This window comes from Talpa europaea, assembly GCF_964194135.1.
Source record: "Talpa europaea genome assembly, chromosome: 4".
NCBI classification, from domain to species: Eukaryota; Metazoa; Chordata; class Mammalia; order Eulipotyphla; family Talpidae; genus Talpa; species Talpa europaea.
The window spans coordinates 96,366,900-96,393,507 of NC_140070.1; the positions used below are offsets into that span (position 1 = coordinate 96,366,900).

A 26,608-nucleotide genomic window follows, 5' to 3' on the forward strand; every position below is an offset into this window, starting at 1 on the left:
CTGGGAGCAGGTGCATAACTAAATTTTAAGACACAGAAACCTTTTCCAACACACAATAACAACAAAAACACTAGCTGAGTTTGATCAGGTTCATATAGTGAACTTGACATTTTGGCACAATACATGAACAAAAGGTTTGCTATAGTCTAGTTAATAAAGTTAAAAGCAAGTAATCGTGTACATCCTAAATCATGGGCCTTTTTTTTTGCCTTCTCCATTCTGTATTCGAAAATCTTTTTGTTTGGAAAGGTTTTTCTGAGGTTTGTTTCTGGAACAATACTGATCTTACTGATGGCAATAACACTGCAATTAGCTCATCATTCTTCCTCACTTTAGATGTTGACATGAACTGGGAACTCTGTCTAATGTCAGATTTTGAGACTGTTTTAACTATTACCAAGGGATGTGTGTGTGTCTACGTGACAATGAATAAGACCGCCTCTGCCAGCCTCCAAGGATGAGTAAGACGACCGCTCAGCCCAGCAAATGTTGGGAGGAATTTGCTGCTCGCTGGGGATAACTAATGCTTTGGTTTAGCAGTAGCGTTGTTTGCCCCATACTAGAAATTTGAATTTAGAATACATTTTCATATGGAACTGGGGTTGAGAACAGGTGGCTTAGTTATCAGATTAAACAAAAAAGTGCATTTAACACTCATCAAAAAATGGTAGTGTAGTGCCAGAGTTAGTCTCTGCAGTCATTTAGAGAATATTGCTTTGGGGTGTGTGTATATGTATGCACATGCACATGTGTGTGTATAAAGTGTCACTCACTGAAAATAACAAAGTAGTCAATGGTAAAGAGTAATGCAAATGACAACATCATGTCTTAGGAGCACCCCGAATTAACCAGGAAACTGTTTTCTGGATACCTGTCAACACAAACTTTACTGTGTCAGAGAAACAAACCTCACCTTGAGCAAGTGGTATGTGGTTGGCATGTCTGTGTATGTTATCCCAATTTAATCCTCACTTAATTGTAAAAGAGAAAAGAAAACAACTCAGTGAAGGAGGAAGAGTGAAGTTATATGATAAGTAGGGTAAGATTCTAAAGTCATTGAGTGAAGGAAATATATAGAGAGTTGAAATTTTGCTTTTGAAAAGCAAAAGCAATATAAAGACATGCATGGTTTTATTACAGCCCTGAAGAGTAATAAGTAAAGATGTCTGATACATACAGTAATATGTGATATATTATAAAGAATTCAAATGCAACATGTAATGCTAGAGATGAAGTGGCTGGGCTTATTTGCAAGAGGCCATATGTAAAAATAAATGTTGAAAACTTCCTAACTAAATATATAGCCAATTGAAGATGCATCCTGTGAACACAATCATAGCCAGAATTTTTGTATCTTGTAATGATTGAAATGCAACCTCCAATAATTTAAGAATCTATACTAGTTTCCAAAAGCCAGAATGATACTTAATGAATAAAAAGGTAAAAAACATATATCTTATTTGAGGGCTCTGATGATGTGTTTTCTGCCTTGGTAGTCTGTTATGAATTGTCATCTTTTCATTAGCAAACCTCACCTGAATTTTAATATAGCTTTTTTTTTAACTGGTGCATTTCTTCAAATGAAAACAGTGACATTTCTTACAAAATAGAGCTAAACCAGACTTTTCACTAATTGAGACAGAATTTTACCCCTGTGCCATTAATTGATGAGGTTTTGCTTTATATTTTATTTATAATCAACAAAGGGCAGAGCTTTGCAGTCAATGGCATCCTCATCTGATTGCTAAGCAATGACCAGGCCTGGGAAATCTCAGGACTGAACATTCTCTCACTCAGGTGTGCCATGAATCACCCCATGTTGGAAGTCACGTCATTATTGTTACCTGTAGTGTTGAAGCCAAAGAGGAGAGGGCAAGACACAGCAAAGGCCAGGACCCAGACGGCTGTAATCATGAAGGCCACGCGCCGGCAGGAGCTCTGTCCTGTGCCGTGCTGGTAGTGAACTGGCATGACCACTGCAGTGTACCTGTCAAAGGAAGCAGAGAAGGACAGACATAATGGAAGGAATGGAGGAACTGTTCCAAAGCAAACACACTGTAGGATGATATTAGAGAAATAATCAGGTTGAAATATGTGGCAGGAGCAGAATGGTTGGAGAAAGTTGGAAAGGAAAGATGAAAATTGTAGAAAGGCTGAATAAGATAGATGAACATGCTGAGGGAGGTGAGCAGAGAGGGAGAAAAAGCCAGCAGAGCAACACTGGATTCTGGGGCCTGACTTTACCTCTACTGATTGATGGCTTGTGGGGCTGAGCTTTGTGCTTAACCTTGACCACTCTGGGTGCTGGTCCTGTGTGCCTTGACTTTTTCCCACAGCTTTTCAGGTATGATCAAGGTGTGCCCAAGGAGAATGTTTACCCCTTGTCGTTCCTAATATAAATTCTAACCATCATAGTGACAACTCTTCCAAGTAGCAGAGATTTTGAGAATAGAGATGAGTAATAGCTAATAAAGGCTTATTTTAAAATCTAGTTTTCATGCTATCTTAATCTGTTCAGCCTGCTCTATCAAAAAATACCATAAACTGGGTGGCTTAAACAAGCATTTATTTGTCACTGTGCAGAAGACTGGAAGTTCAAGATCAAGGTACCAGCAGATTCAGTATCTGGAGAGTGTCCACTTCCTTGTGTGATGGCTGTTTTCTTGCTGTATTCCCACATGGTAGAAGACAAGTGATATTTTGGGGGTCTCTTGCACATGGATATGAGACCTCCACCCTCAAGGCCTAATCATAACCCAATTCCCCTACTGTTTAATATCATCACTTTAGGGGATAGGTTATCACATATGAACTCTAGGGAATAAAAAAATTCCATTTACAGGGCGTATTTTCACACGATCAAGCACAGTTCCTCATCTGGCTGGACATTGTTGTCATTTCTGTGGTACTTCCTTACCACACATTGGCAGTTGCTTTTTGGACTTACCTGTACTATTGTTCCATGGTCTTTTTCTTCTCAAGGTTTAGTATCTGAAATAGACCTCCTAACACCCTCCATCCCTTACTCTGGTTCCACTTCTCTCCTTTCTTCAAGATATCCATACCCAATACTCAGCTCTTTTGATTCATTCTAGACCCTTCCACATTTTTTATTTATGTAATATTTATTGAGGCACCAGCTAATTATAGGCCAGTTCTTATGCTGGAAATATAGAGATGTATAAATGGGATGTTTTCTTTGTCTTATTTAGCTAGGAATTGAGTGGAATGGATAGACAAAAAAAATAGTATAAAGTGAAGAGTATAACAAAAAAGGGCGGTGATATGTTAGAGAAAAATGAAGGCTGTGAAAAAGAGGCAAATCAACAGAGTGGGCAGGGGAACGAGTGGGGTAAAAGGAATGCAGCTGTGAGGTAAGGAAGAGGAATAACATTTTAAGCAGAGAGAGGCAGATCCTATAAATGTGCACATTATGCCATCCCCATCCATCCACTTGTCTCTCTCCTACCAGTTGCTTTCTGTGATAGCCATGGCCTCCTGACTGGTCTCCTACTGTCAGGCTCCATAAAATAAATGTCATCATGTCACCCCTCCCCTCACCCAGCTGAAAGCTAACTGAAATAGGCAGCCTTGGAAGATGGCCCCCAAGATTTCTGCTTTGTATACTCCCCTCCCACTAAATATAGGATGAATCCGTGAATATGACAAAATAGCCCTGTGATTAGTTTACTAATCAATCAGATTTGATTTAATCAAAAGGAAAATTATTCAGGGTGTGTCTTTAATTAAGAGGTAATTAAACTCTTAAAAAGGGCTAGGTACTTTTTGAATTCAGAGGGCTTCAAAGCATGGGAAACTATCCTGCTGACTGTGAAGGAAATGAATGCCATGTTTTGGAAAAGATGATTTGTCAGTGAATGGCAAAAGGCTATAGGAGCTGGGAACAACATCCCGCTGGCAGCCACCAAGGAAGTGGGGACCTGAGTCCTGTAACTATGAGGAACTCATTTCTGCAAGTAACATGAATAGGTTTGGAAGCCAGTTGCAAGTTCTAAATGAGGACATAACCCAGCCTATACCTTGGTTTCAGCCTTGTGAGCCCCGAAGCAGAGAACCTACCTACACTGTGCACAGACTTCTGACCTACAGAAGGGTGAGATAAGAAATGGATATGGTTTAGGCAATTGAATTTGTGATAATTTGTTATAAAGCAATAGAAAACAAATGTATCGTCCCTGTGGCAGAGACTCTAGTTCTCCACCTCCCACCCTCTGCCTTGTCAAACTGAACCTTCCTGCACATGATTCCTTTCTTTCTTTTTTTTTTTAAAAGATTTATTTATTTATGCATACAAGAGCTGGGATGCGGCCAGAGGTGCGGGGAGTGGGGGTGGTGAGCGGATTCATCAGAGACAGAGCAGGAAACAGAACTGGCAGCCTGACTGAAATACACTGCTGAGGGGAGCCGCGGGCGAGACAGCAGAGCTCTGCTACGCCATGTGGGTTATTCCTGGCCAGCCGGGGATTGAACTCATGCTGCAGAGGCTGAAGATTACTTCATAGTGCTGTGCAGATTGCTTCATGGTGCCCTGCACCACTACGCAGGCCCTTCTGCACATGATTTCAACAAGCCTTGCCAACCTAACTCCACATTGGCCCCTGACACGCATAATCCCAGCTAAACTGGCCTTATAGTTGGTATTCTTGAACAGTTGGAGACTGGTATCTTTGCTCAATCCATTGTCCCTTCTCCTTTTCAAGGTAGCTCAATCTTGCCCCCCATTAAAGTCCATATTAGCTCTCTAGCAACCTTCCCAGTCCCCACTGAACAGAGATCTCTAACTTGCAACACCACACACTCCTGCATCAATCCATCACGTCGCTCTTCAGGTGCAGTTGTGTTAAACTATCCTCATGGCTGAAGAGAGACAGGCCCCAAGTGATGTAGTTCACTTGATAGCTCCAGTTATCTTAAAGCTTTTGTATTTCTCAGAGGTCCTTGCACAAAACAAGGAGTAAAATACTGTTGATTAATTGTGGCATGAACCCTGAAGGCCTCCTTTCCCAGCAAAGGAAAATTCTAATCCTCACCAGGCTCAAGGGATCTTATGTCTAGAGCCAGTTCTCTGGCTTCTCTGTGTGCAGGGAACATTGAGCCAGATTCAGAGCAGGAGCTTCCTTAGCTCCTCTCGCGTATCTCAAGGCTTGGAACTGAGGAAGGAAGGAGAGACCCGGGGTTGGAGAGGGTGGGGCAGTGCTCCTGATGCTCCTTTTCTATGTCCAGTCCTACCTAAACCTCTGCTTCTGGTGAATCTCACCTAGAGTTCATGTCTTACCACTAGAACCCCAAAAAGCAGTTTCAAAGTTAGCTCTGAGGGCTGAGACAGAGGTAGACTGTGCAGGACTTGACCTTGGTGCCATAGAGATGGCTTCTTTCTTTAGCAATACGACATTAAGGTTCTACCATCTGGGCCTCCCTGGAGCCAAAAGGGGTTAAGTATCAGCACTATGAAGTTTTCAGCAGTCACTGCAGCATGAGTTCGATCCCCAGCCAGGAAGCTATCCACATGGCGCAGCAGACCTCTCCTGTCTTGCTCACTGTTCCCTTCAGCCATGTAATTCAGTCAATCTTCCTGTTGTGCTCCCCACTGTCTGGTGAATCTTCTTACCCCCGCACCTCCGGCCTGTACCCCAGTTCTTCTATGCATAAATAAATAAATCTTTATATATATATATATATATATATATATATAAAAAGGTGGTGGTGCAAGGGGTTGAGACGCAGCCTATGAAGCTATCCACAGCCACTGCAGCACAAGTTTGATCCCTGGCTAGGGAGCTACCCATATGGCGCAGCAGACTTCTCCTGGCTTGTCCACTGCTCCCCTCAGCAGTGTATTTCAGTACATCTTCCTGTTCTGTTCCCTGCTCTGTCTCTGGTGAATTCTCTCACCTCCCCACACCTCTGGCCTGTACACCAGCTCTTGGCATAAATAAATAAATCTTTAAAAAAAATTCTACCATCCACCCCTAGAGAGGCCCATGACAACCTAGTTCCTTTCTCATAATGTACATATACTGTAAATTCTCCCTCAAATCCCTAACTTGGTGATAAGGGGGCAGGTCAACTAGTACCTGGCATCCCTCCAGGCCTCTCACTCTACACATGACTTTGGACTCTGCTGGAGCAGTGGGATGGGGCTTCAAGTCAAATATGTCAACGAGGGCACCTTGGAGGAGATGCTGGGCCTTGATCCCTATAGCTCACATGGCTAAATAGATATTGAGGGTCAATGGAAAAGGTATGACCTTTTTTCCTATGCAGTTGGGCCCAGGTCTTTCATTAAATACTGTCCTTTGATATAAAGGAGACTTCCCATCCTATACATTCAGTGATGGGCAGCTAAGTGCTAACAACTGGCTTTCTGAGGTGAAAAAACTGCATTTCTGTTGTATCGGCATTCCCATCATTGCCCATTCCAAGCTACCACCAAAGGTTTGATAACTGGTTCAAAAAATTACTAAAATCTTGCCAATCAGGTCTCACTAGGCCTGAAGACCTGGCTCCTCATGCAGCCCTGGGAGTGCATGCTTTCCTAATATGCGTTAACATTCAGCAACTCTTTGGAAGTTCCCATTAACTCATTGAGTGGGGGCACCAACTCTTATAAAGGAGAAATAGGAGATCTAGAGATGGACCTAAGGTCCCACAATTGGTGGTGACAGATTCAGGTGTCCACACCACCCCCACCCATCCGTCTCTCTCATGGGTGCCCCACTCCCTTCAAAGACACTGAAAGTCCCTGAGGCAGAGTGGGCACAAGGGATGTTGGTATGGAAAGGCGGCTTGTACTCTGAGAGCAGTTGATGACCAAAACCGAGTTTCTCCAGTTAACTTGATTCTATCAATTGCCTGAGGGTTCTGTTAAGAGACTGATTCACAGTCTATACTCCCGGATATTTTGATTAAGCATTTCTGAAATGGAATCCGGAAATATGTATTTTTAATGAACAAGTACATCTTATGATTAGAGAAGTTTGACAAAGTCTGCATTAGGGAAAATTTCTATGTCAAAAATTCTTGTTAACTTGGGGAAGAAGTGGGAGATGAGACAATGTCTACCACTGTTACAGCACACGTTTTCCTTATTATTTTTTAAACATAATCGAACTTTCAGAATGAGTGAGGCCCCCACCTTTGCTTCTAGCTTTTTCCCTTAGGAAGCTTGCCTGTGTTGGACTGAAACACAGAGGCTGTTCTGGAATTAGCCATCAGAGGGCACCATAATGCAGCAAGACTGCTGCCAGCTCCGCAGGGTGAGAAGTTCACTGCTCACCTGGGGGCTCTCCTGGGTGGGTGGGGAGTTAGGGAGGGAAAGCTGTTCACTCCCAGGCCCCTGGAACCCCGCAGAGGCCCCGATTTCCCACGCAAACAGCCTCTGATTTCTGCTGTCAATCTCAGTGACTGCTGGTGAGGACGGGGCAAGTCTAGCCGAGCCTCTGAACCTGACCCCCGACTGTGTTCATCTGAATGTTCCAGGTGACCCCAACCAGCCAGACGCCCTTGTGTACACATCCTCAGCCCCTCCCTTGCCAGGTCTCCGCCCCTTCTTTTGAGTATCTAGTTCTCAGGCCAGAACTCCATAAAATTCCAGACTGATTAATATCAGAATTTCAGTTTGGCAGTCAACTAATGTTTCCGTAGGCCAGAGATAGGACTTCTCTAGACTCAGTTTCCTCGTCTATACAAAGGGAATAATGTTTCAGCTAGATAGGGATGTTATGAATATTGAATAAGATTATCTCTCTGAAGTTTTTTTTAGCACAGTGCCTGGTACCTATCAAGCATTCAAAGAATGTTATTGTGCCAGCCCAAGGGATGTGTGATTGTTTGCATTAGTGAGTTTATGGGTGTCTACCCCCTTATTCTGTCAGGAAACATTAAATTTATCAAGCAAACACATTTATAGCACTTCCGATGTGCTTTATAAATATTATCTCATTTTATCTTCGTACAAACCCTTTTGCTATTATCTCCACTAAACAGATAAGGCGCAGAGAGGTTAATTGACTTGCTCATAGTTCTATCCCTACGATGTGGAAGAGCCAAGATTTTCAGGCAGGAGTGTGGCTGCAGAGCTAGGGGGCCCGGAGTGTGACTAAGCGTCTCTGCCTAAGGCAGTGTGCTGTAAGAGAAAGGGGCTGACTAAATCCTTACTCATGCCCTACCAGCCTGTGAGCTTGGCAAGCTCACTATACAGTCTAGCCTCAGCATCTTTACTTGTAAAATGGGGAGAATACACCTACTTTGCTGGGGTTGCAAGGGTTAGCGATAATGAAAACTGTGTGCCTGACACATAGTCCTGGCTAAAATAAAGGCAGCTCTTTCTATAGTTGTTGCTTTTGGATGCATGCAAATAAGGTTTAACACAGAGGTGGCCGGGACATCAAAGACTTAGGAAGTGGGTCTCATTTACTCCAAGGAAGTAGCGCTGACAGGTGGGCTGTCAGTATGCACAGCGGTCTCTCCGTCAGTGCCCCATCCCTGCCTCCACCAACCAAGGGGCTTCCATCCCTGCCTCTGCCAACCAGTACAGACAGAACTGGCAGAGTCAGGGGTTCAGGTTCTAGTCCCAGACCTGTCTAAAGGCTGTAGGACTCAATGTACGCACAGATGAGTTCAAAGCGATGTTCCTTCTGACTCCCAATTCTCTGGGCTGTAACTCCATTGTAAGCCTCAGGAGCCTCACAGAACTCAGCCTCCCTAGAGTCCTGTCCTGAGTGGGGGGGGTGAGTAGTGTGTGTGGGGGGTAACTGATGAGGGTACCTCTAGAAGAGGCTACTGTGAGGAGGAAAGAGGCAGGGCTGGGTGGGAGGATCTGAGTCTAATGCACCCCCACCCCCTACTTACCCCCCAGCCCTGGGTTTAATGAGCCCCTGAGTTCTGTGAGGGCTGCTTTTCACCACCTTTTATTTGGTCAGACAGGGGGCTCAATAAATCTTTAGTTCTGTGGACTCCCTTCGTGGAATTGTTGAAGGAGAAAGCTTTTTGCAAATGACTGGAAAGCCCTTTGCAAATATAAAGTGCTTATTTAGATGCAAACTAAAAATCCAAGGTGCCTGTGACTCATCTGGTACCTATTGTGCTCTCTGCAAAGACGCGGAGGCTTGCCTGTGTGATGGGTGCCATTTGAGAGCCACTTAAAGAACTCCCTGGTGAATGAATTTGGTTGCATTATTCCTGGGCTCGTCGCAGAGGACTCTAATTCTCACCACTCGGATCGTGTCCTCCTTCCCTGACACTTTCTCAGCCCTCTCCCTGAGTTAGTTCTGACCCAGGATGTGGTGGGAGGGGGCTGACCTGATGGGGAGGCAAGGAGCCAAGAGGGTTGGGAGCTGGTGCTCACCCACTTTGTTTTTTAAAAAAGAAAAAGAGGCATTAATCCAGGCATCGAGCGCTATGCCTAAGAATCTAATAACAATAGTATTACTTGCTTTCAAAAACCCTTTTATCATTTCTTTTTCTTTCCTATCTCTTACTACCCTGTTATTAGAGACCAGGGCTTCATGACCAAAAAATGCTGAATCCATTTGGTCAAGTTTGTCAGACTGGTGACTAGCATTGTGTGAAGACCAAAGGTCTGCATGAATAACTGCATTTTTAATGAACTGACCAGCGATTTGGCATCCCATGAACAGAATTTAATGCTGTGTACTGCAAACTGCTGTGAAGGATAATGGAGACAGCTTTTCCAAGGCCTATTTTCTTTCCTAGAATAGGGAGGAGGCTCCATTTTGAGGCTTGTTGAGAATTGGTTCATACAGAAATACAAGCCAAGAAGAGAGCTTCCTTCTCCATGGGGGTCTAAGGCACGGCTTTCCCCTCTGGTTTTCAGACAGGTGAGCGCTATGCCTTCTGGAGTTCTCCTACATGGAATGATATTAGTTCCATTTAAGGTATATACTTGTCATTTGTGTCTGAAGATGTGCAAATAGACGTGTGAGTTAAGCATGGCTACTTGCCAGCAAAATGATGCTCTTGTGCAAATTGGAAAAGGGGACCCTCTCCTGGCTGGTGAGTTGCAAAAAAAGCATCCTCTCATGGCCAGCTCAAGGGGCTATGAATCACTGGCTGATTCCCACATCCTTGTGCTGGGCACAATCTGCACAGCGTCAGCCTCCCTCCACCCCCTGTGTCTGCATGCATGTGGGCGGCGTGTATGGGCACACTCACTAGAGAGCAGAGAGGAGGGTGGGGACACGAGGCCTGGAGGAAGCTGTCCTGGAGCTTCTCTGAGATTCTTTATGCAAGTCTTACCTGCCTCCTCCCAAGGCTGACCTCCTGTTCCCTCAAGTTCTTTCTGACGGTGAATATTTGTGATATAAACAGTAGCTACTCTCAGGCAGGGAGCACTGAATTCAGTTTAATATTTTTTCTTCCAAGCTCTATGATAGACACAGTAGGGAGAGCCATTGGTGATAGGAGCTAGGACTAGTACAAAGGTTTGGGGTAGTGGAGGTGATAGCACAGCAAAACCAGATGTAGTTCATTGCTCTTGTAAATGTGATGTATGTTCCTGAAAACATGGGCTAAAGGTCCAGAAATCACATAAAAGACTTAGATTTTCTAAGAGGAGTTCTGTTCCCAGAAAGCTAAAAATATAAAATCCCCTTCACTTTTTGACAGCTTTATCAAAATGTAATTCACGTACCACAAAATTTATCCATTTTAAATATACAATTCAATATTTTTTGGTATATTTACAGAGTTATGCAACCATATCTCTTTATTTTTAAACATATATAAAGTGATATTCGTTCCAGCGTCATGACACTTTCTTTCATTTCCTTCTCAGCCAGATAGTGAAGTGATGGAAGTCAAAAGAACATCCACTTGACTGGTTGGCTCACAGTGACACTACAGGATAGGGTTTTCATGTCCCATCTTTGGTTATTGTTCAAAATTCCTATTTCAGCACATAAAAGGAAGTTTGAGGTTCCTGATAGAGAGGGCAAAGCTGGGCCATGTGAATTTTTAAATGTGAAGAAGTAAGGAGGTTCCTGTGTTAGGATCTCTAGCAAAAGACAGACTAGAGGTGCCACAACAGAGTTCCCAAGAGAGCACTATGGGAGTTTAGGGGTGACTGGATCAAGCTGTAGAGATTTGGAAGTGTGTCATAGAGAAGGCGGCAGGTGGGATAGACCTTAGAGCATGCGAGGGGGAAGCAATGAGATTGCAAAGGTACATTAAGACCCTCCTGGGGAACACTTTGATTCCTAGACTGTGAAGGTAGGTTTAAATTTTTTTCCGCAGGCCAAGGAGACACAGAAAGGTTCTGAGCAGGTTTGGGGTTGATTTTAGCGTGATCTGAGAGTGGTGGGGGAGGGCTGGTTAGGAAATCAGAGCAAAAGTCCAGTTGAGAGGTCATAGGAGCTTAAAATAAGTAGGTGGAGTAAAGAAAGGAAAGTAGACACAATTTGGGGGAAAGGTTCCAAAAATAGAGCCTCTACGCATTGACTGCTTAGATGTGGGACATGGGGAAGAGGGAGCAGTCAGCCACAATCCTGCGATTCCTGGGAAAATCACAGTGCCATTAAGAGCTCACTGGGTTCAAATGGTTTGGTGCTTTGACAGTTTGATGGTTTGTTTTTTTTTTTTAACATTTTGCCTTGCTTAAGACAAGGGGATATCCAGGCAGTGATGTGGTCTGGAACTCAGGGGAATGGAGAAGCTGAAGGTTTGAGGCCACTGGGCCTCCCTGGAAGTGCAGGGGTTAAAGTCTCAGTACTATCAAGTTATCGCCAGCCACTTCAGGGTGAGTTTAATCCCCAGCCAGGGAACTGACCACATGGCACAGCAGACTTCTCCTGTCTTGCCCATTGCTCCCTTCAGCAGTGTATTTCAGTAGATCTGCCTCTTTTGCTCCCTACTCCTCACCCTGTCTCTGGTGAAGCCTCTCACCCCCACTCCTCCGCACCTCTGGCCTATACCCCAGTTCTTGTATGCATAAATAAATAAAATAAATCTTTAAAAACAAAAAGATTTGAGGCCGCTTAGTACAAAACCCAAGATTATTAAGTAGGAGTCAGATAAACATGAGTCCAAATCCTGACAGTGTCCCACAGTAGCTGTGTGACTTTGAGTAAATTCTTTAATTGCTCTAAGAAGCTGGAAATGAAGATAATAATAGACCTAAGTGCTATTGTGAAGATAAAGTGGATGAAGGCATGTCAAAACCTTAGGATAATGTGGTAAATTCTCCGTAAATGGTAGATCTTATTTGGGGTGACATATTAGGGCTATGGAGTGGATGGATGATAATACTGATGAAATGTAGAAAGAGAAGAGGCAGAAGGGGAGAAAGGAGGGCGAGGACTCTGGAAAGGAAGGTTGAGGGCTCTTGACCAGCAACAGAGACCACAGGCTGGACACACTCGGTTTCTCAGGGTGCGTGGGGGCGTCTAGTCCTGTCCCTGGGAGCCATCGCAAATCTAAGGCTCAGACAGGTGAAAGAGGAGAGGGAACAAAAAGTGAGGGGTAACAGAGTGGCCCTAGAGTGCTCTCTTAGGGGTAGAAGTGATGGTACAGGTGGCCCATGCAGAGTAGAGTGAAAAAGATCACAGAGCTCCACCTCAGCAAACAAAAAGCAATTTAAGAAACATTCTTTGCTTGTTTATCTTAAACTCTATGAAGGAATAAATAAATACATGACATTATACTTTGTAAAATGGCCTCTCTCACATCCACTTCTCTCCTCCCTCACAAATACTCACATGCTTTGCTCTCTCTCTCCCCTTCCTTCTCTCCCTCCACCAAAAACAAAATAATAACCAGAAGATACCCTTTCCACCCATGTCAGCTCACCTGTCACCTAGTCCTTGCCTCCCTTTTTCTCCCAAAGAGGAATAACATTTCCTCCCTCCACCTCCCAAGAGGATGAGAGAAAAACAAAACCAGAATCTTCTTTAGGTATCTGGTGGGAAGGAAGGTCTAGGGCAGGTTATAGGGTAGTTATTTCTCTCCTGTTCCAAGGCTTTCTTCCTCACTCACAAACTACAGTTTAAAAGAAAATGAGAGGAAAGAAAGTGTCCCAATGGGAAGTGCTACTTGGCAGTGACCCTGGTGCCTTCAAACCCAAAGCCTGTGGCAAGAGCAGCTGGTGGGGTGGCGGTGGAGGGCCCGCTTCCCTCATCACCAGGTCTGGGTCTCTCTCCTAAGTCTGGAAGGGGGAGCTGGGCCCTACCTGTCGATGCTGATAGCACAGAGGTTCAGGATGCTGGCTGTACACATCATAACGTCCATGGTGACGAACACATCGCAGCAAGCGCGGCTGAAGTTCCAGACTCCTCCTGTCACCTGGGCATCAGAGACGAGGGTGTCAGTATTTCTGCAGCTAAGGGACCCAATCAACCCTGCCACCTTCCCTACTTCCCTTGTCCCATCCAGACGCTGCCCTCCCTCCTGGTAGGTGCATCCATGTTACCAAGAGCAGGCAGACCTAAAGAGAGCAACAGGCTGCCCATATGGTTCATAAGAAAGGACACATTCACAGAATGTTAAAACATTAGTGCTGAGAGGGATCTACCACAGCAGTTAGTCCAGTGTTTCTTAAAGTTCTGTCCCCTGTGGGACATTCATGGGAGACAGAGTCAGAATCTCTGGATCTGGAGCCCATGAATCTCCATTTTCAAATAAACACCCCCGTCCCACCAAGATTTGAGAATCACTGATCTACTTGAAGTTTGGGAGGCAAGTCTAGCTCGTTGTGGGTAAGTGATGTGCCCACACATGTATGGCTGGCAGTGAAAGAGCTTGGGTGACCACCAGATGCATGCGTAGTGCCAGCACTGCCTCTTGAAGCCCTCCACCCAGTGGAGAGCCCAGCGTGCCCCCAGGAAATAAGCTGGGGACACATTTTTCGTAAAACTTACCTCAGAAATGAAAATCTATCTGGTTTCTGGTTTCAAAGCTTGGAAAACTCCTGGAACAATATCTACAAGAACCCATTAAAATAAGTCTGTGCCAATGCACCAACTTTTGACATGGGAGTCCCAGTCACCAAGAGGTGGGGAGAGAGGGTTGGGTCAGGCATCAGAAAGGGGTGCAGGTCCTCTCTAGTGCCCACAGGGTAAGTGAGGATGCTCCTGGCCTCACACATTTAAGTGTGTGTTCCAAGCTCCATAACTTCCTCCAAGTAACACATATAAAAAGTAAGGGATTTAAGTAATTTTTACTTTATCTTAGTACCTTTCTAGTTTATTTATGAAATGTTTATACAACCTAATTGGACTAGAAAGATGTCCACACACCTGTTCTTCGGTCGGGAGGCTTTTGGGCATCTGCCAGCTCACTGTTTGTGGGGGACCCATTCCTCAGGAGCGGGTTCTCAGGGAGAAGCCTGTGAGGCCCTGTGAGGCCAAGTGATGTTCATGGCGGTGGTGTTCATGAGCACCCTGCTCAGCAGGCCCAATGGCGAGTAAAGAGGATGAGAGGGTGAAAGGTAGGTACAGTGGCCTCTGAAGCAGCTTCCAAGGGAAAACAGACACTGTCCACACGATGGGGCTTAAGGATGTATTGCTCCTCTCTCTCATTTTCTCATCCAAGAATCTGGCGAGAGGACCAGGTCTTTTTCCTGCTGGCTCTTGTTTAATGAGATTAAAGCAAGGTTTGGAGTGGCTCTCTCCCTTTCTCCTTCCGAAGAACTTCTCTCCCTTTGGATTTATTTCCTTTTCTGCATCTGGTTTTGTCCTTATATTTGGTCATCTCCAGACTCTATTCAAAAAAACTCTGACTAGAGCTTTCTGGTGGGAAGCAACGATTGAAAAGCTCAAGCTAGAGATGAAGTCATCACTTTCGCTCATTTTGTTGTGGATCTACTTTCTTTCTTTTAGTTTAACCATTTAGCTCTATATAAGTGATGGCTTAATATGAATTTACAGGAAATCCAAGAAACATTTTTTGAAAGGGAGTGTATAATTATAATGCAATGATTTAAGGGAGCCTGGAGAATAAAAGACATTTCACTCAGTACATAGGCCACTGTAAAAGCTTCTTGCAAAAGTTGAATTTTGTATGCTAATTCTCATTTTAACACTTCTACTATGCAATTTATTTCTTAAATTGGAGGAAAAACACTTTTTAAAACAATTGTGAATGCCTGTTTGTGTATGTATGTTGGGTGGGTGGAAATGGAGGTGAGAAAGGATAGTTAGAAAAATAGGAGACTTCTGTGCTTGCTGACTGTTTACTTGTTCATTCATTCACTCACTCATTCATTCATAAAGCCAGTGCTTATGAAGCTCCTAACAGTTCTTAGAAGGAGGGTGTGTTTAGGGTTTTCAAAGGTCTTAAAATTGTACCTCAGGCCTTGTCCTTGAACAACTTTTAGAGTAAGGCATTCTTAAATAAAATAAAGTAAGGCATTCTTAAATAAAATAACTAGAGATCATGAGATCCTAATATTGTTAATGCATCTAACATTTATTAAGAACTTACTCTACCTGAGTCACCTATTCATATGACCCATTCCAGGAATTTTTATAAGTTGAAACTTCAGAGTCTGAAAACTGAACTTTTTTTTTTTTTTAACTGTATATGCTTTTAAAGCTTTATTGAGAACAAATTATACACTCACTTGGTAGGAGATTAAATGATTGTTAGTTAATCAACTCCATAGGAGCAGGGACTTTAGCTGTTTGCTGCTGATCCCTTGGCTCTGAGCAGTGGCTGGCACGCAAATATATTATGGAAGAATGAGTGGCCTCTGACATAATCTATATTAATACTATTAATTAACACTTATTGAATGCTTACTAAGTGCCTGGCATTCTACAAAGCACTTTACCTACATAACCTTTATTGCCAATTGTAATCCTGTGAGAGAGGACTATTGTTATCTTCATGGCAGAGAAGAGGCCAAGTTTAGAGAGGTTCAGCACCTTGCCTATGGTGGATGGCTAGAGAGTCAGGGCATCAGGATGTAGGTTGTTACACACCCTCCTGTATCAAGCCAGGAGGGGACAGCTGTTGGAGAGATGGAAGTGGGTGGACGTAAAGCTAAAGGAGAAAACGTGCTCATCAAGCAGTGTCTCTCTGCTGTGACAACCTGCAGTGCCTCTCTGCTGGGGAATGCTACGCCCTCCACCTGATTGCTGATATCCCAGGATTGCAGAAAACAGTGCAAAAGACAGTGGAGGCTGCTGACTTTGAAGCCTAGTGAAAATATACACCTGGCAGCTACCTTTGGCATCTGGTTTCTAGAGACCCTAAGGTCCAAAACCTCCAAGCTGTGCTCTGGCTCCCGGGCCCCCACGGTGCCACCCCATTCTGGCAACCTTCCTTTCCTGCCTTTCATTCTGCCACCAAAATTCTCCTGCTCGCCTTGATCTCAGCTAAGTGTGAAGAAGAAAACAATCTGTTTAGCTGATTAAAGTAATCCCCACTAAGGTGCCATCACTTAGCCTCCCCTAGAGCTGACTCATTAAAAAGAGCCTCTAATTGGTGGCATGTGTAATGGAAAATAATGTTTTTGTACTGGAGTCCTCCACACCAACAAATAATAGTAAGCGATCAATGAAGAACAGGAATGGCCAAGAATGTGCTAAGTAACTCAAACATTGTCTCCTAGCAACCCAATGTGGTAAACATTCTAATATATCAATGAGGTACACATATCCACGTGTAGATAAAGAAAGGGGAATGGAGGGGTTAAGTAATTTGCCTACAGACACATAGTAAAAAGGGCTGGAAATTTAAATGCTTAATGTTAATCATTACTCTGGTTTGCCTCTCAAAGGTCTGCACTTTGACACTTGGCACTGAGGAGGTATATAATTTAACTCCATTCTACTATCATAGGAGGAAGAGGAGTTGGCATGTGTCCATCCATCCAAATATCCACTATTTACTGAGTGCCTATTATAGGCCTGATACTTTGCTTCGGTGGGTGTAACAAAATAAATTAAAACCTGTTTTTGTCCCCAGACCTCAGAATATAGTGTGTGCATGTAAGGGGGAGAACTGTGTGAATGGCTGTGGGTGAATTGAGGGCCCAGGAGACAGAATCTAAGAAAATAACTATGAAGCAATGAGATAAGGTCTGACAGTGACATAAGTACAAAGTATTGGGATAACATAAAAGGTAAAGTGATTTTTGAAATGAAAGCAGAAAAACAGCCAAAAATCTCTGATTGACTTGAGGCTCTTTAGAGACATGATTCTACCTTTCTCCTAAATTTTAATGAATAACTCGCTTTAGAATTATACAGCAGCCAGGTGGTATTACTCCCACTTGCTAATGAATACAACTAACTCCCTTTGGCAATACAGAAAGGTGGGAGTGAGCCAGAAAGTGTCTTCAGGTACTGAAGTTTGCTATTGATTTCCAACAGACACAGCCTAAGGCAGCATTTCTCAAATTTAGTGATTGTAAGCAGTATTTCCCAAATCCCCAGAGGCTCTTTTTAAACAAAGTGATTCTCAGGCCCCACCAAGAATTAGAAGTCCCATCAATGATTCTTACTGTGGGGTAGGTGTGCTAAAGGGTGGGCTGAGGGGTGGTGCTGGGGGCACATGACCTTATCTTCAGAAATGGTCATCCCTTAAGCAGGACTCCTTAAACATTCCTTACTCCATGGAGACCCTTTGCCTCCTTCTTAGAAGAATGTTTTTAAGTACACACAATAAAAGACAATGGACCACAGAGGATGCCAATTATGTTGAAATATAGTTACTAAAGCATTTTAAATATATGTGTTTTTTAAATAATGCATTAAATAACAAGACCTAGTGGCAGATTCAGAATTCCTGTAATTTCAAGGTATGGATGAGTAAGTGTAAATGGTGTTTCAAGAGATCTGCAACAACTATAACGCAATTTGAAAAAATAAATGGCTGTCATTTCCACTGGTGACACTAAGGATTTCTGCTGTGGGTTGATGCCTACATTTATAAGGAGGTGCTAATTTCAGCTTCATAAGAACAAAGATTTTATTTACATCCATGTTGATGTACTGCCCACATTAGGAACCCTTGTTCTGAGTATTGTATTTTCAGTTTTGTGGGAAATATCCAAGGGGCAAAGATGGAATTTCTACTCAAATTAACCTCATCACTTCATTTCTGCTTGTCACATTTGGAAACATTTTTCTTCAGGAGGGAATTTCTGTGGGACAAGAGAGGATAACAAAGAGTTTTTCACTTCTCAGAATCCCAATTTCCCTATCTGTGAAGTGGGAGTTTTACACATTAGTGACTCCTAAGTAAATGTCAGTTTCTATCTGGCTATACCAGTTCCCAGGGGTGGCAGTGGGATTGGTGCTGCAAGGCTTGGTTACCGTTACTATAGACTTCTAGAAGCACTCCTGAAAATTTAAATTTGGTAGGGCTGAGATGGTAGAGCTATTGGTCTCAATAGTCTTTAATTTTTTTTGAGGTAACATTGGTTTATAATCATTGTATATGATTTAGAGGTATAGGATCACCCCCTTTAGATAGATCTTACTGCACCACACCCACCACCAAGGCACCATATTCCTTCATATTTCTTTCCATTTTTAGAAAACATCTACTAAGGAGCGTCTTTTCAATAAATGGTGTTGGGATAACAGGAGAGCCATATGTAAAAGAATGTGGCATTAAAAATGAGGACTCTGAGTCTCATCCCCAGAGAACTCCTTTCAGTAAGATGCGGTCAGGAATTTTTTTGTGGTTGGATCACACTTTAGAAATGACAGCAGAAACAATCTCCCTGTCCCCCCAGCTTGAAAATCTATGGCTTTTATGCAAATTCAGACTTTAGTGAAGAGATTGTGAGACTCTCATGTTTTTATTTTCCACTGGGAAGGTCTTAAATTGCTTTCATCTGGGAGTTTTTGAACTATGGTAATACTCTCCTTTAAAAAACAACATTTTATTTTTAATAATGTAACAAAACAGTATTCTTTCCTGTTGGCACTGTCTGACCTTGATGACTCTGTGGTGTTTCCCTGCTGGAACCCACTGTACTCCCTTTTGCTCTCTCCAGGACTTAAACCTCTTTGCTCCTACCTGCACTGGGACCCAGGTAATCTGAGTTTGTATTCCAAATGCTCTCCTGGTTGTTCTGCTGCCTTTCAGCTCTGATATAAGTGCATCAAACATCACAAAAGATGCTTAACCAAGTGGAACAAAACGGGATGTTTGTGCTTAGCGAGGGAGCGCCAAACAGACTGCAGCTTCTAAAACAGGAAATTAAAACTTGAGAGGGAATCTGAGACAGAACTATTTGGTAGGACATAGAAAAGAATTTTCCAGAAAATACTGCTAACTAACTTCAAGTGACAGCCAGACCAGGGTCTCTGGTAGCATGACCTCCTGAGCAGTCGCCTGCATGCTTTTTTATTCTAGCTTGTCTACTTAGGCCCAAGGAGAGAAAAGGAAAGCAGGTCAATGAATGGCCCCACTAGCCCACCTTTATATGCTGCCTAAGTCCAGGCTCCTGTGAGCTGAGTGATCAACCCATTATCAGTGAAAACCTCTGGAGTGCACGCTTGCTTATTGTCCTCTTGTTTCTTCCCAATAGTCCTAGGATTCCACTGGGGAGCCCATGAGGTTCCCAACGGTTACTAGAAGGAACACTAGGGCTGTACTAAAGTAACTCTTTTATCAAGTGAGTAGTTCAGAGAAAATCTTGTATCACTTGCCAGTCTGATCAAAGCACATCTTTACATTTCCACCAGAAATTCTGGGACACAGATTTTTCTCTCTTACTGTGTACAGGTGGGGCCTATAGCTTGCCCTTAGCTGTTGGATAAAGACAGTAGACAGAAAAAAAACAGCTGAGAGGATGTGGAAAAGTGGAGCTGGAGCTTATTTCAACTGTGCCTGCAGTGCAACCCACCACAGGCCTTTTTAAGTTCTTGGTATGAGAGCCAATGCTTTCCGTTTATCTTTTCTTTTACTTATAACTAAAAGTATCTTAACTGAGGTTTTTATATTTCACAGTTTTTAACATATCAAAGCATTCTCTCAGTTGATGACAGGTGAGCCTAACACCAACCTTAGAATGTAAGGAAAGTGTAGTTGTCACCTTCATTTTATCCACTTATTTTGGTGTCTTTTGACTCCCAGTGCTGATTCTTTTTCATGATCTGACCCTGTTTTGGAATGACATTCATGCCAGTAAATTCCAGCAGAAACATGCTGTTACGTGACATTTTATTGCCTACCTCACCTGCTTATCTTCTCTTTTAATAAACCCACATTTTCTTTTTCATCCTCCTTTGTAGTTAAAGGTGACTCTATGATCCAGTGATGACCAATTAGATGTAAGTGAAATCCCTTAGAGTTGATCCAAGTCACTCCCCCCATTGTCTGCTCTCCCCACTCATGCTAGTCTTGACTACAGCCATGAGGCTGGCTGCCAGCCATCTTATGAGCAGCAGGAGGAAGTAAGCCAGCTTGCCACGGAGGTAAAGAGAAGGTTGGAGAGTCTGGTGCTTGATGACACCACAGGGCAGCTGAACCAACACTAACAATCACCTTCCTTCATTGTTTTGGCTATATGAGAAAAATAACTCCCATTTACTTAAGTCATAGTCAAATTTTCCAAAATTTATAGGCACAATATTCCTAGCTCATACATACAAGCACCTCACAAAATGAGTCACTTTTCCCTCAAAGGAAAGTGTCAGTCAATACGAGCCAACATTCCCTTCAAAGAAGATAGACATACTCAGTCACAGCATGGGACACTGAGAATTTGGCAGCTTATTTGGCCTCCACATAGTGCTATTCTCACATATGTTCTATTCTGCAGGCCCTGAAACCTAGAGCAGCTTGGTGGTCAACACTGAACCCTTTCTGCTTTCCAAGGAAGCTATATTAGGTATAATCATGTAATTAATAGGGGTCTCCCTGGTGGTGCAAGAGATTAAGATGCAGCACTATGAAGCTTCCCACAACCACTTCAGCACAAGTTCGATCCCTTGCCAGGGAGCTACACACATAGTGCAGCAGACCTCTCCTGACTTGCCCCTGCTCCCTTCAGCAGTGTATTTCAGTCAATCCACCTGTTCTGTTCCCCACTCTGTCTTTGATGAATCCTCTCACCACCACCCCCACCTCTGGCCTACACCCCAGTTCTTATATGCATAAATAAATCTTTTTTTAAAAAATCATGTAATTAATAGATTAGCTACTCAAACTGCACCATCAGTAGGGCAAGTGAGTGAGAGTAACACTACTCTTTTCTGAGACACATGGATCTATGTGTTCATGGTTTCCTTAGCGTTGAAGTTGCTCTTTTCTTTCATTAAAGTATCTCAATTACTTAGGAAGTCCACAAAAAGCAGCAGGCATTTAATACTAAGATAAAAATAGGCTGGTATTAGGTAGAGAGGCTTGATACTTAAGACTAGACCCTTCTAATATCATAGCTGGTTATTTATTGCAATAGATCCTTGTGGACTTTGGAGAAAGTGAGGCAGAGATATTAAGTTGCATTGATTAGAAACTTGTAGCAAGCAGGTTTGACCAAAACAAAACAAAGCAAAAAAAAAAACAACATTCCATTTGCCAGTGGAGAGATGTCTCTTCTCCCCCTGATTTTTTTTTATATGATTGCAGACTTATTTGACCATGTTCTTGATTGCTATACACCTATACCAAATAACCTGTTGGATAGAGGGCATAGTGGCTTTTATGAGGGAAAACCAAGAGCTCCAGTGGAGTTCTCCTGGGAGAAAACCAATAAAGCCAACCTCCAGAGTCCACAAAGGTCTTGTACAAGATTTCCTGCTGGCTCTCTGCAGGCTCAGCAGTAGAATGAGCACATCATTTATATTGGCAGGTGTGACTAGGATGGGGTCTCTAGCATGGATATGTCACAAAGTCCATCTCCTGTACCAGTATTTATAGAGGTTTTCCAATGTGGTCCAACCAGAGTCCTGGAAATAATCACAAATGGACAGCCAAAGAGTGCCCTGAATGACTTTATTACAGGTACCGAAAACCTAGCTTCTTTTCAGAGAGAATTGAAATGCTTATTAGAATGAAGTTCCTCTTCCTGATTTCTTTCTGATATTCAACATTCTGGAAGACTTAAATAAGAATACTTGTAGGGGCCTCGCCAGTGGCGCAACAGCTGAGCACAGAGCTGTGAAGCTGTCCACAGCCTCTGCAGTGTGGGTTCCAGTCCTGGCCAGCCAGGGAGATTCCCACATGGCGCGGCAGACCTTTCCTATCTCGCCCGCTGCTCCCCCAGCAGTGCTTTCGGTCCGTCTGCCTATTCTGCTCCCCTCTCTGTCTCTAGTAAATCCTCTCATCCTCCTGTGCCTCTGACCTGTACCCCAGTTCTTGTATAAAAATAAATAAATCTTAAAAAAAATAAGAATACTTGTAACATATAGGGTTGGACAGAAATACTTGGGGTGGGGGGGAGCAGCAAGGTGATATGTATCATTGACTAAGCCACGGTTGTTTGCAGCACCTAACCGTGACCTTACTCTTAAACAGAAATATCATATGCTTCTAACTCCTTTTCGGTCTCATTATGATTGGATGTAAAAAAGTTAAATATTTTTTTTGTAACAATAGATATAGCTGCAGAGAGTATAAGCAGAAATTGCCCATCTGATACATACATTGCAGAACAGATTCATTTAAGGCTTCATATAGCAAATATTTATTTAGCACATATTATGTGCCAGATGGTGTGTATGGATTACAGGAAGAAAAAGAATAAAGACATAGTCTTACTTCAAGGAGGTGTCAGCCTGGTTGTGTTGATAGGAAGTCAAGATAATTATAAGATCCTTTGTCATCAGCATTCTCCTAACTGGGAAGAATATAAACACATACATCTACATTCCCTCCCTGTACTCATTTAGCCTTTAAATCTTTCCCATTCTAGTTTTCTTATTTTCCCTTTCTTTCCTATTTTTCTTGATTCCTTAATGTCTTCCTGTTGAGATCATAAATCTAATTTTAGTATTCAGCCATTCTTAATATGGATACTAGCCTAGGCAGTCGATGTTCCAGGTTTTTGCTCTCCTGTGATATGTCACATTTAATTAACTGTCACCTTCACTATTAATATTAACTGAGATATTAATTTGAGGAATTTTAATTTCTCTTAATCACAGCATCATTTTGATCTCTCATTGGATACCGCTTTAGAATGCTACACTGTGCAGAGGAGAAATATTAATAGCATATTACGGTATTTTAAAAAACTCTTTAGTAATTGCATGTTTTCCTGATAAGAATATCTGTTTCTTGAACAGGTGTAGACACCCTGATTTCTTTGTTAGCAAATGGATATTTTGTCTTGATCACCTCTGACTCTGTTTTGTGCTTCCAAATGAAAATACTTTCAAATTGAAGAACTGTTTCTCTCCGGAAGAATTCTCCAGGGTCTGCTGTATTATCTAACTGGTGAGGGTTCTGTACTATTAATGGAGGCATCAAAAATATAAATTTGCAGGTTTTCTCTGTTCCTTCGGTGGCAGTGTGTGGAGAACTGGTAGGCAGGAGGAAGATGTAGAGTCCAAGGACAATTGAACCATTAAAAGAAGTCTGATCTCGTAGCAGATTATTCTTACTTTTTTCCTCTCATTCATTAAAAATACTTTTTTTGTTTTAATTAATTCCTCTCCCCATGCCTCATCCCTCCCGCACACCCTGACCCCCATATATATTGAAACCAATGAAGATGCCCACTGCACTGCCTCTCCCACCCCCTCAAGTCTTTGAGAAATGAGTGGCAGACAGTAAACCTGACACATTTTTAGGAAGAGTCTCTGGATGCTGGAGATCTGAGGACAGAATCATCCCCAGCTCCCTGCTTCTGATGTGAGCAGGTAATGCTGCAAAGGGGCTGCCCACCAGAGCTTCAGTTCTCTCATGAAAGGAGAATATCAGAAGCTCCCCATCATTCTCCTACCCCCAGATCACGGCAGGGAAGGCCAGGGAAGATAAATACAAACACGGCTGTGTGGATAGTCAATGCTTGGGGGCCACTCACCTCCAGGTATACCACCCAGGGCATCACCAAGGTGGCCACTAGTAGGTCCGCCACAGCCAGGCTCACTACCAGGTAGTTGGTGGAAGTCTGCAGGGCCCGTTCCCGCAGCACAGCCACACACACCAGGCCATTGCCGAAGACGATTGCTAGAATGAGCACACAGTAGGAGAGGGCGTAGTAGGCATGTGGGCGGGCCCTGCTGACGCTGGTGGAATTCTCTGCCTCACAGGTGGAGTTGATGTGGCCACTCAGTTGGCTCAGAGGCGCCATTATCCAGAAGGAGGGTGTGACCCTAGAGGTTTCCTGGGAGGAGAAGGAAAGGAATATCAATAAAATCAGACTCTTTGGAGCTTGACTACTTGATTTCATTTTTTTAAAAAGGTTTATTTATTTATGCATACAAGAGCTGGGGTACAGGCCAGATGCGTGGAAGGGTGAGAGGGTTCACCAGAGACAGGGCGGGGAACAGAACAGGCAGACTGATGAAATACACTGCTGAGGGCAGCAGGGGCAAGTCAGGAGAGGTCTGCCGCGCCATATGGGATGCTCCCTGTCCGCCTGGGGATCGAACTTGTGCTGCAGAGGCTGTGGAACAGCTTCACAGTACTGCGCTCAGCCCACTGTGCCACCGGGGAGGCCCTTGAGTTCATTTTTTATTTCTTGCTTCTATAAACACTGAATGCTTCCTACAACTGTTGTAAGCATGGAAATATAGCAACTGACACAAGAGATGAAAATATCTGCCCTCATGAAGCTCCATATTAGAGGAGAAGATAATAATAAACAAGATAAATGAAAGACTCACTATGTTTGATAATGATATGAATTTTGGAGAAAAATAAATCAAAGAAGGGGGACAAAGAGGGGGGGGATTATGTGTGTGGTAGGGCATCTGAATGCAATTTTTAACTAGGGTAGTCAGGTAGTCTTAGTGGAGAACTGAGTCAAGACCTGGAGGACACGAGGTGGGTGATCGTGCAGATGTGTGGGGGAGAGGTGGTCCAACCAGAAGGAACAGCAGGTACAAAGGAGGATGGGCTGCCACTTGGAAGGGACAGTAGGAGACAGTGTGGCCAGAGTTGGGTAAGCAGGAACAGTGAGGCAGGGACTTCGAACTTTGAATGGGAAAGACTTTGGAGCCACAGTGACACAGTCTGTCAAGGAAAGCCCAAAAGAGACTCTGGGTGCTTAGAACTAGGTTTGTGTGTACTTTGGGGGGAATAGAAGACAAAATATAGAAACGCCTGTGTTACCAAGGATGGCAGTTCATTAAACCATGTGCTGGGAGAGACACAAGGCTTGTAGCCACAGTATGACCCAGAGATGTGGGTAAGAGTGGCTCTTGTGGCTTGATTTGTGCTTTATTTTTATTTTTTAAAAGATTTATTTATGCATACAAGTACTGGAGTGTAGGCCAGAGGTGTGGGAGGTGGGGTGAGAAGACTTATCAAAGACAGAGTGGGGAGCAGAACAGGTGGACTGACTGAAATACACTGCTGAGGGGAGCAGCGGGCAAGACAGGCGAGGTCTGCTGCACCATGTGGGTAGCTCCCTGGCCAGGGATCGGACTCCTTGGAGGGCCACTGCTCTGGTAGCGCTGAGACTTAACCCCTAGGCCATCAGGGAAGTCCTTGCATGGAACTCTTATTAAAGACCCAGGAATCCTAAGTTCAAACCTGGCCTTCCAGGCTGTTACAAAGGTATATTTTTTCAAGGAAGATTAAACATTTTATTCAGTGGTTTATTGGTTATGACTTCAAAATGGCTACACATGGTGTATATGGGCCTCCATGGGAACTCCTGCTCTGAGTCCTGGCAGAGGAAGAGGCTGGCTTGGTGGTCAGAATTTGCTCTCAGTCCCTGAATATGCAGTTCTCCGTCAAACAGGAGATTGACCCAATCATGGCTGTCAGTTTGCACCTCATTTTGAAATATTTCAGCCTGTGAATGTATTCAAATGAACAAATGATTTTAACTGGTGACCGACTTGGAATGAATTCAGAGCATTGTTTAAAAAAATTGTTCTTTATCTTGGCACACTGTATGCACTCAATATATTTTAAAACATAATAATAATTTTTGATAATAATTATAATTTTCTCATTATTCCGAGAAGGGCAGCCGCTACCCTGGAGATAGCAGTGCTGCTGCCAAGAGCTTTTGGGAAAATACAATGCTTTCTGATTGTGCGAGGATAATTCCACCTTTGAGGCAGGCTCAGGCCCAGAATGCCTTTCCTTCTGTGCAGGGCCACCTCGAAAAGCAGTGCCCAGAAGTCACTTTTCCTGGGGTTGATAGTTGGCTAATGAAGCCTTAGCCTTCTCTCACCTGTCAGGTGAGGGAAGCATACATCCTAGGGATATTTGTTATCATAATACTGGACTTGTTACTCTGCTGAGGTTTGACAGCTACCTAAAAATAGTACAGCTCAGTGTCAATGGCTAATTATATAAAGGAAATCCTCAATTCTGAAAATCAGTTCTGAGCTTGATGTTGGAAACAAAATTGCATGGATTTCTGATGTATTTTTTCCCATTGTGCTGTCTCTGCTCTTACATTCTTTAGCAGCGGGTGGGGGTAAGCCAAAGTTGTCCAGACAGCTCCTGATGGGTTGTGGGTGTGGGAGATAAAAGCAGAAAATGA

At 43.3% G+C, this 26,608-nt stretch overlaps 1 protein-coding gene across 2 annotated transcripts in view; it reads right to left on the minus strand.

Moving 5' to 3' along the window:
- DRD3 (dopamine receptor D3) overlaps positions 1-26,608 on the minus strand; it is a gene marked incomplete at both ends in the record, with an annotated part of 41,387 nt that overhangs the window by 10,698 nt on the left and 4,081 nt on the right. Inside the window, 3 exons of one of the 2 annotated variants that reach the window (XM_084231479.1) lie at positions 1,845-1,987; positions 13,205-13,317; positions 23,966-24,268. In XM_084231479.1, the coding sequence (XP_084087605.1) occupies positions 1,845-1,987; positions 13,205-13,317; positions 23,966-24,235 (526 nt within the window). Of the gene's footprint in view, positions 1-1,844; positions 1,988-13,204; positions 13,318-23,965; positions 24,269-26,608 lie in introns of those variants that run through there. The other variant, XM_084231480.1, reaches the window with a different exon arrangement.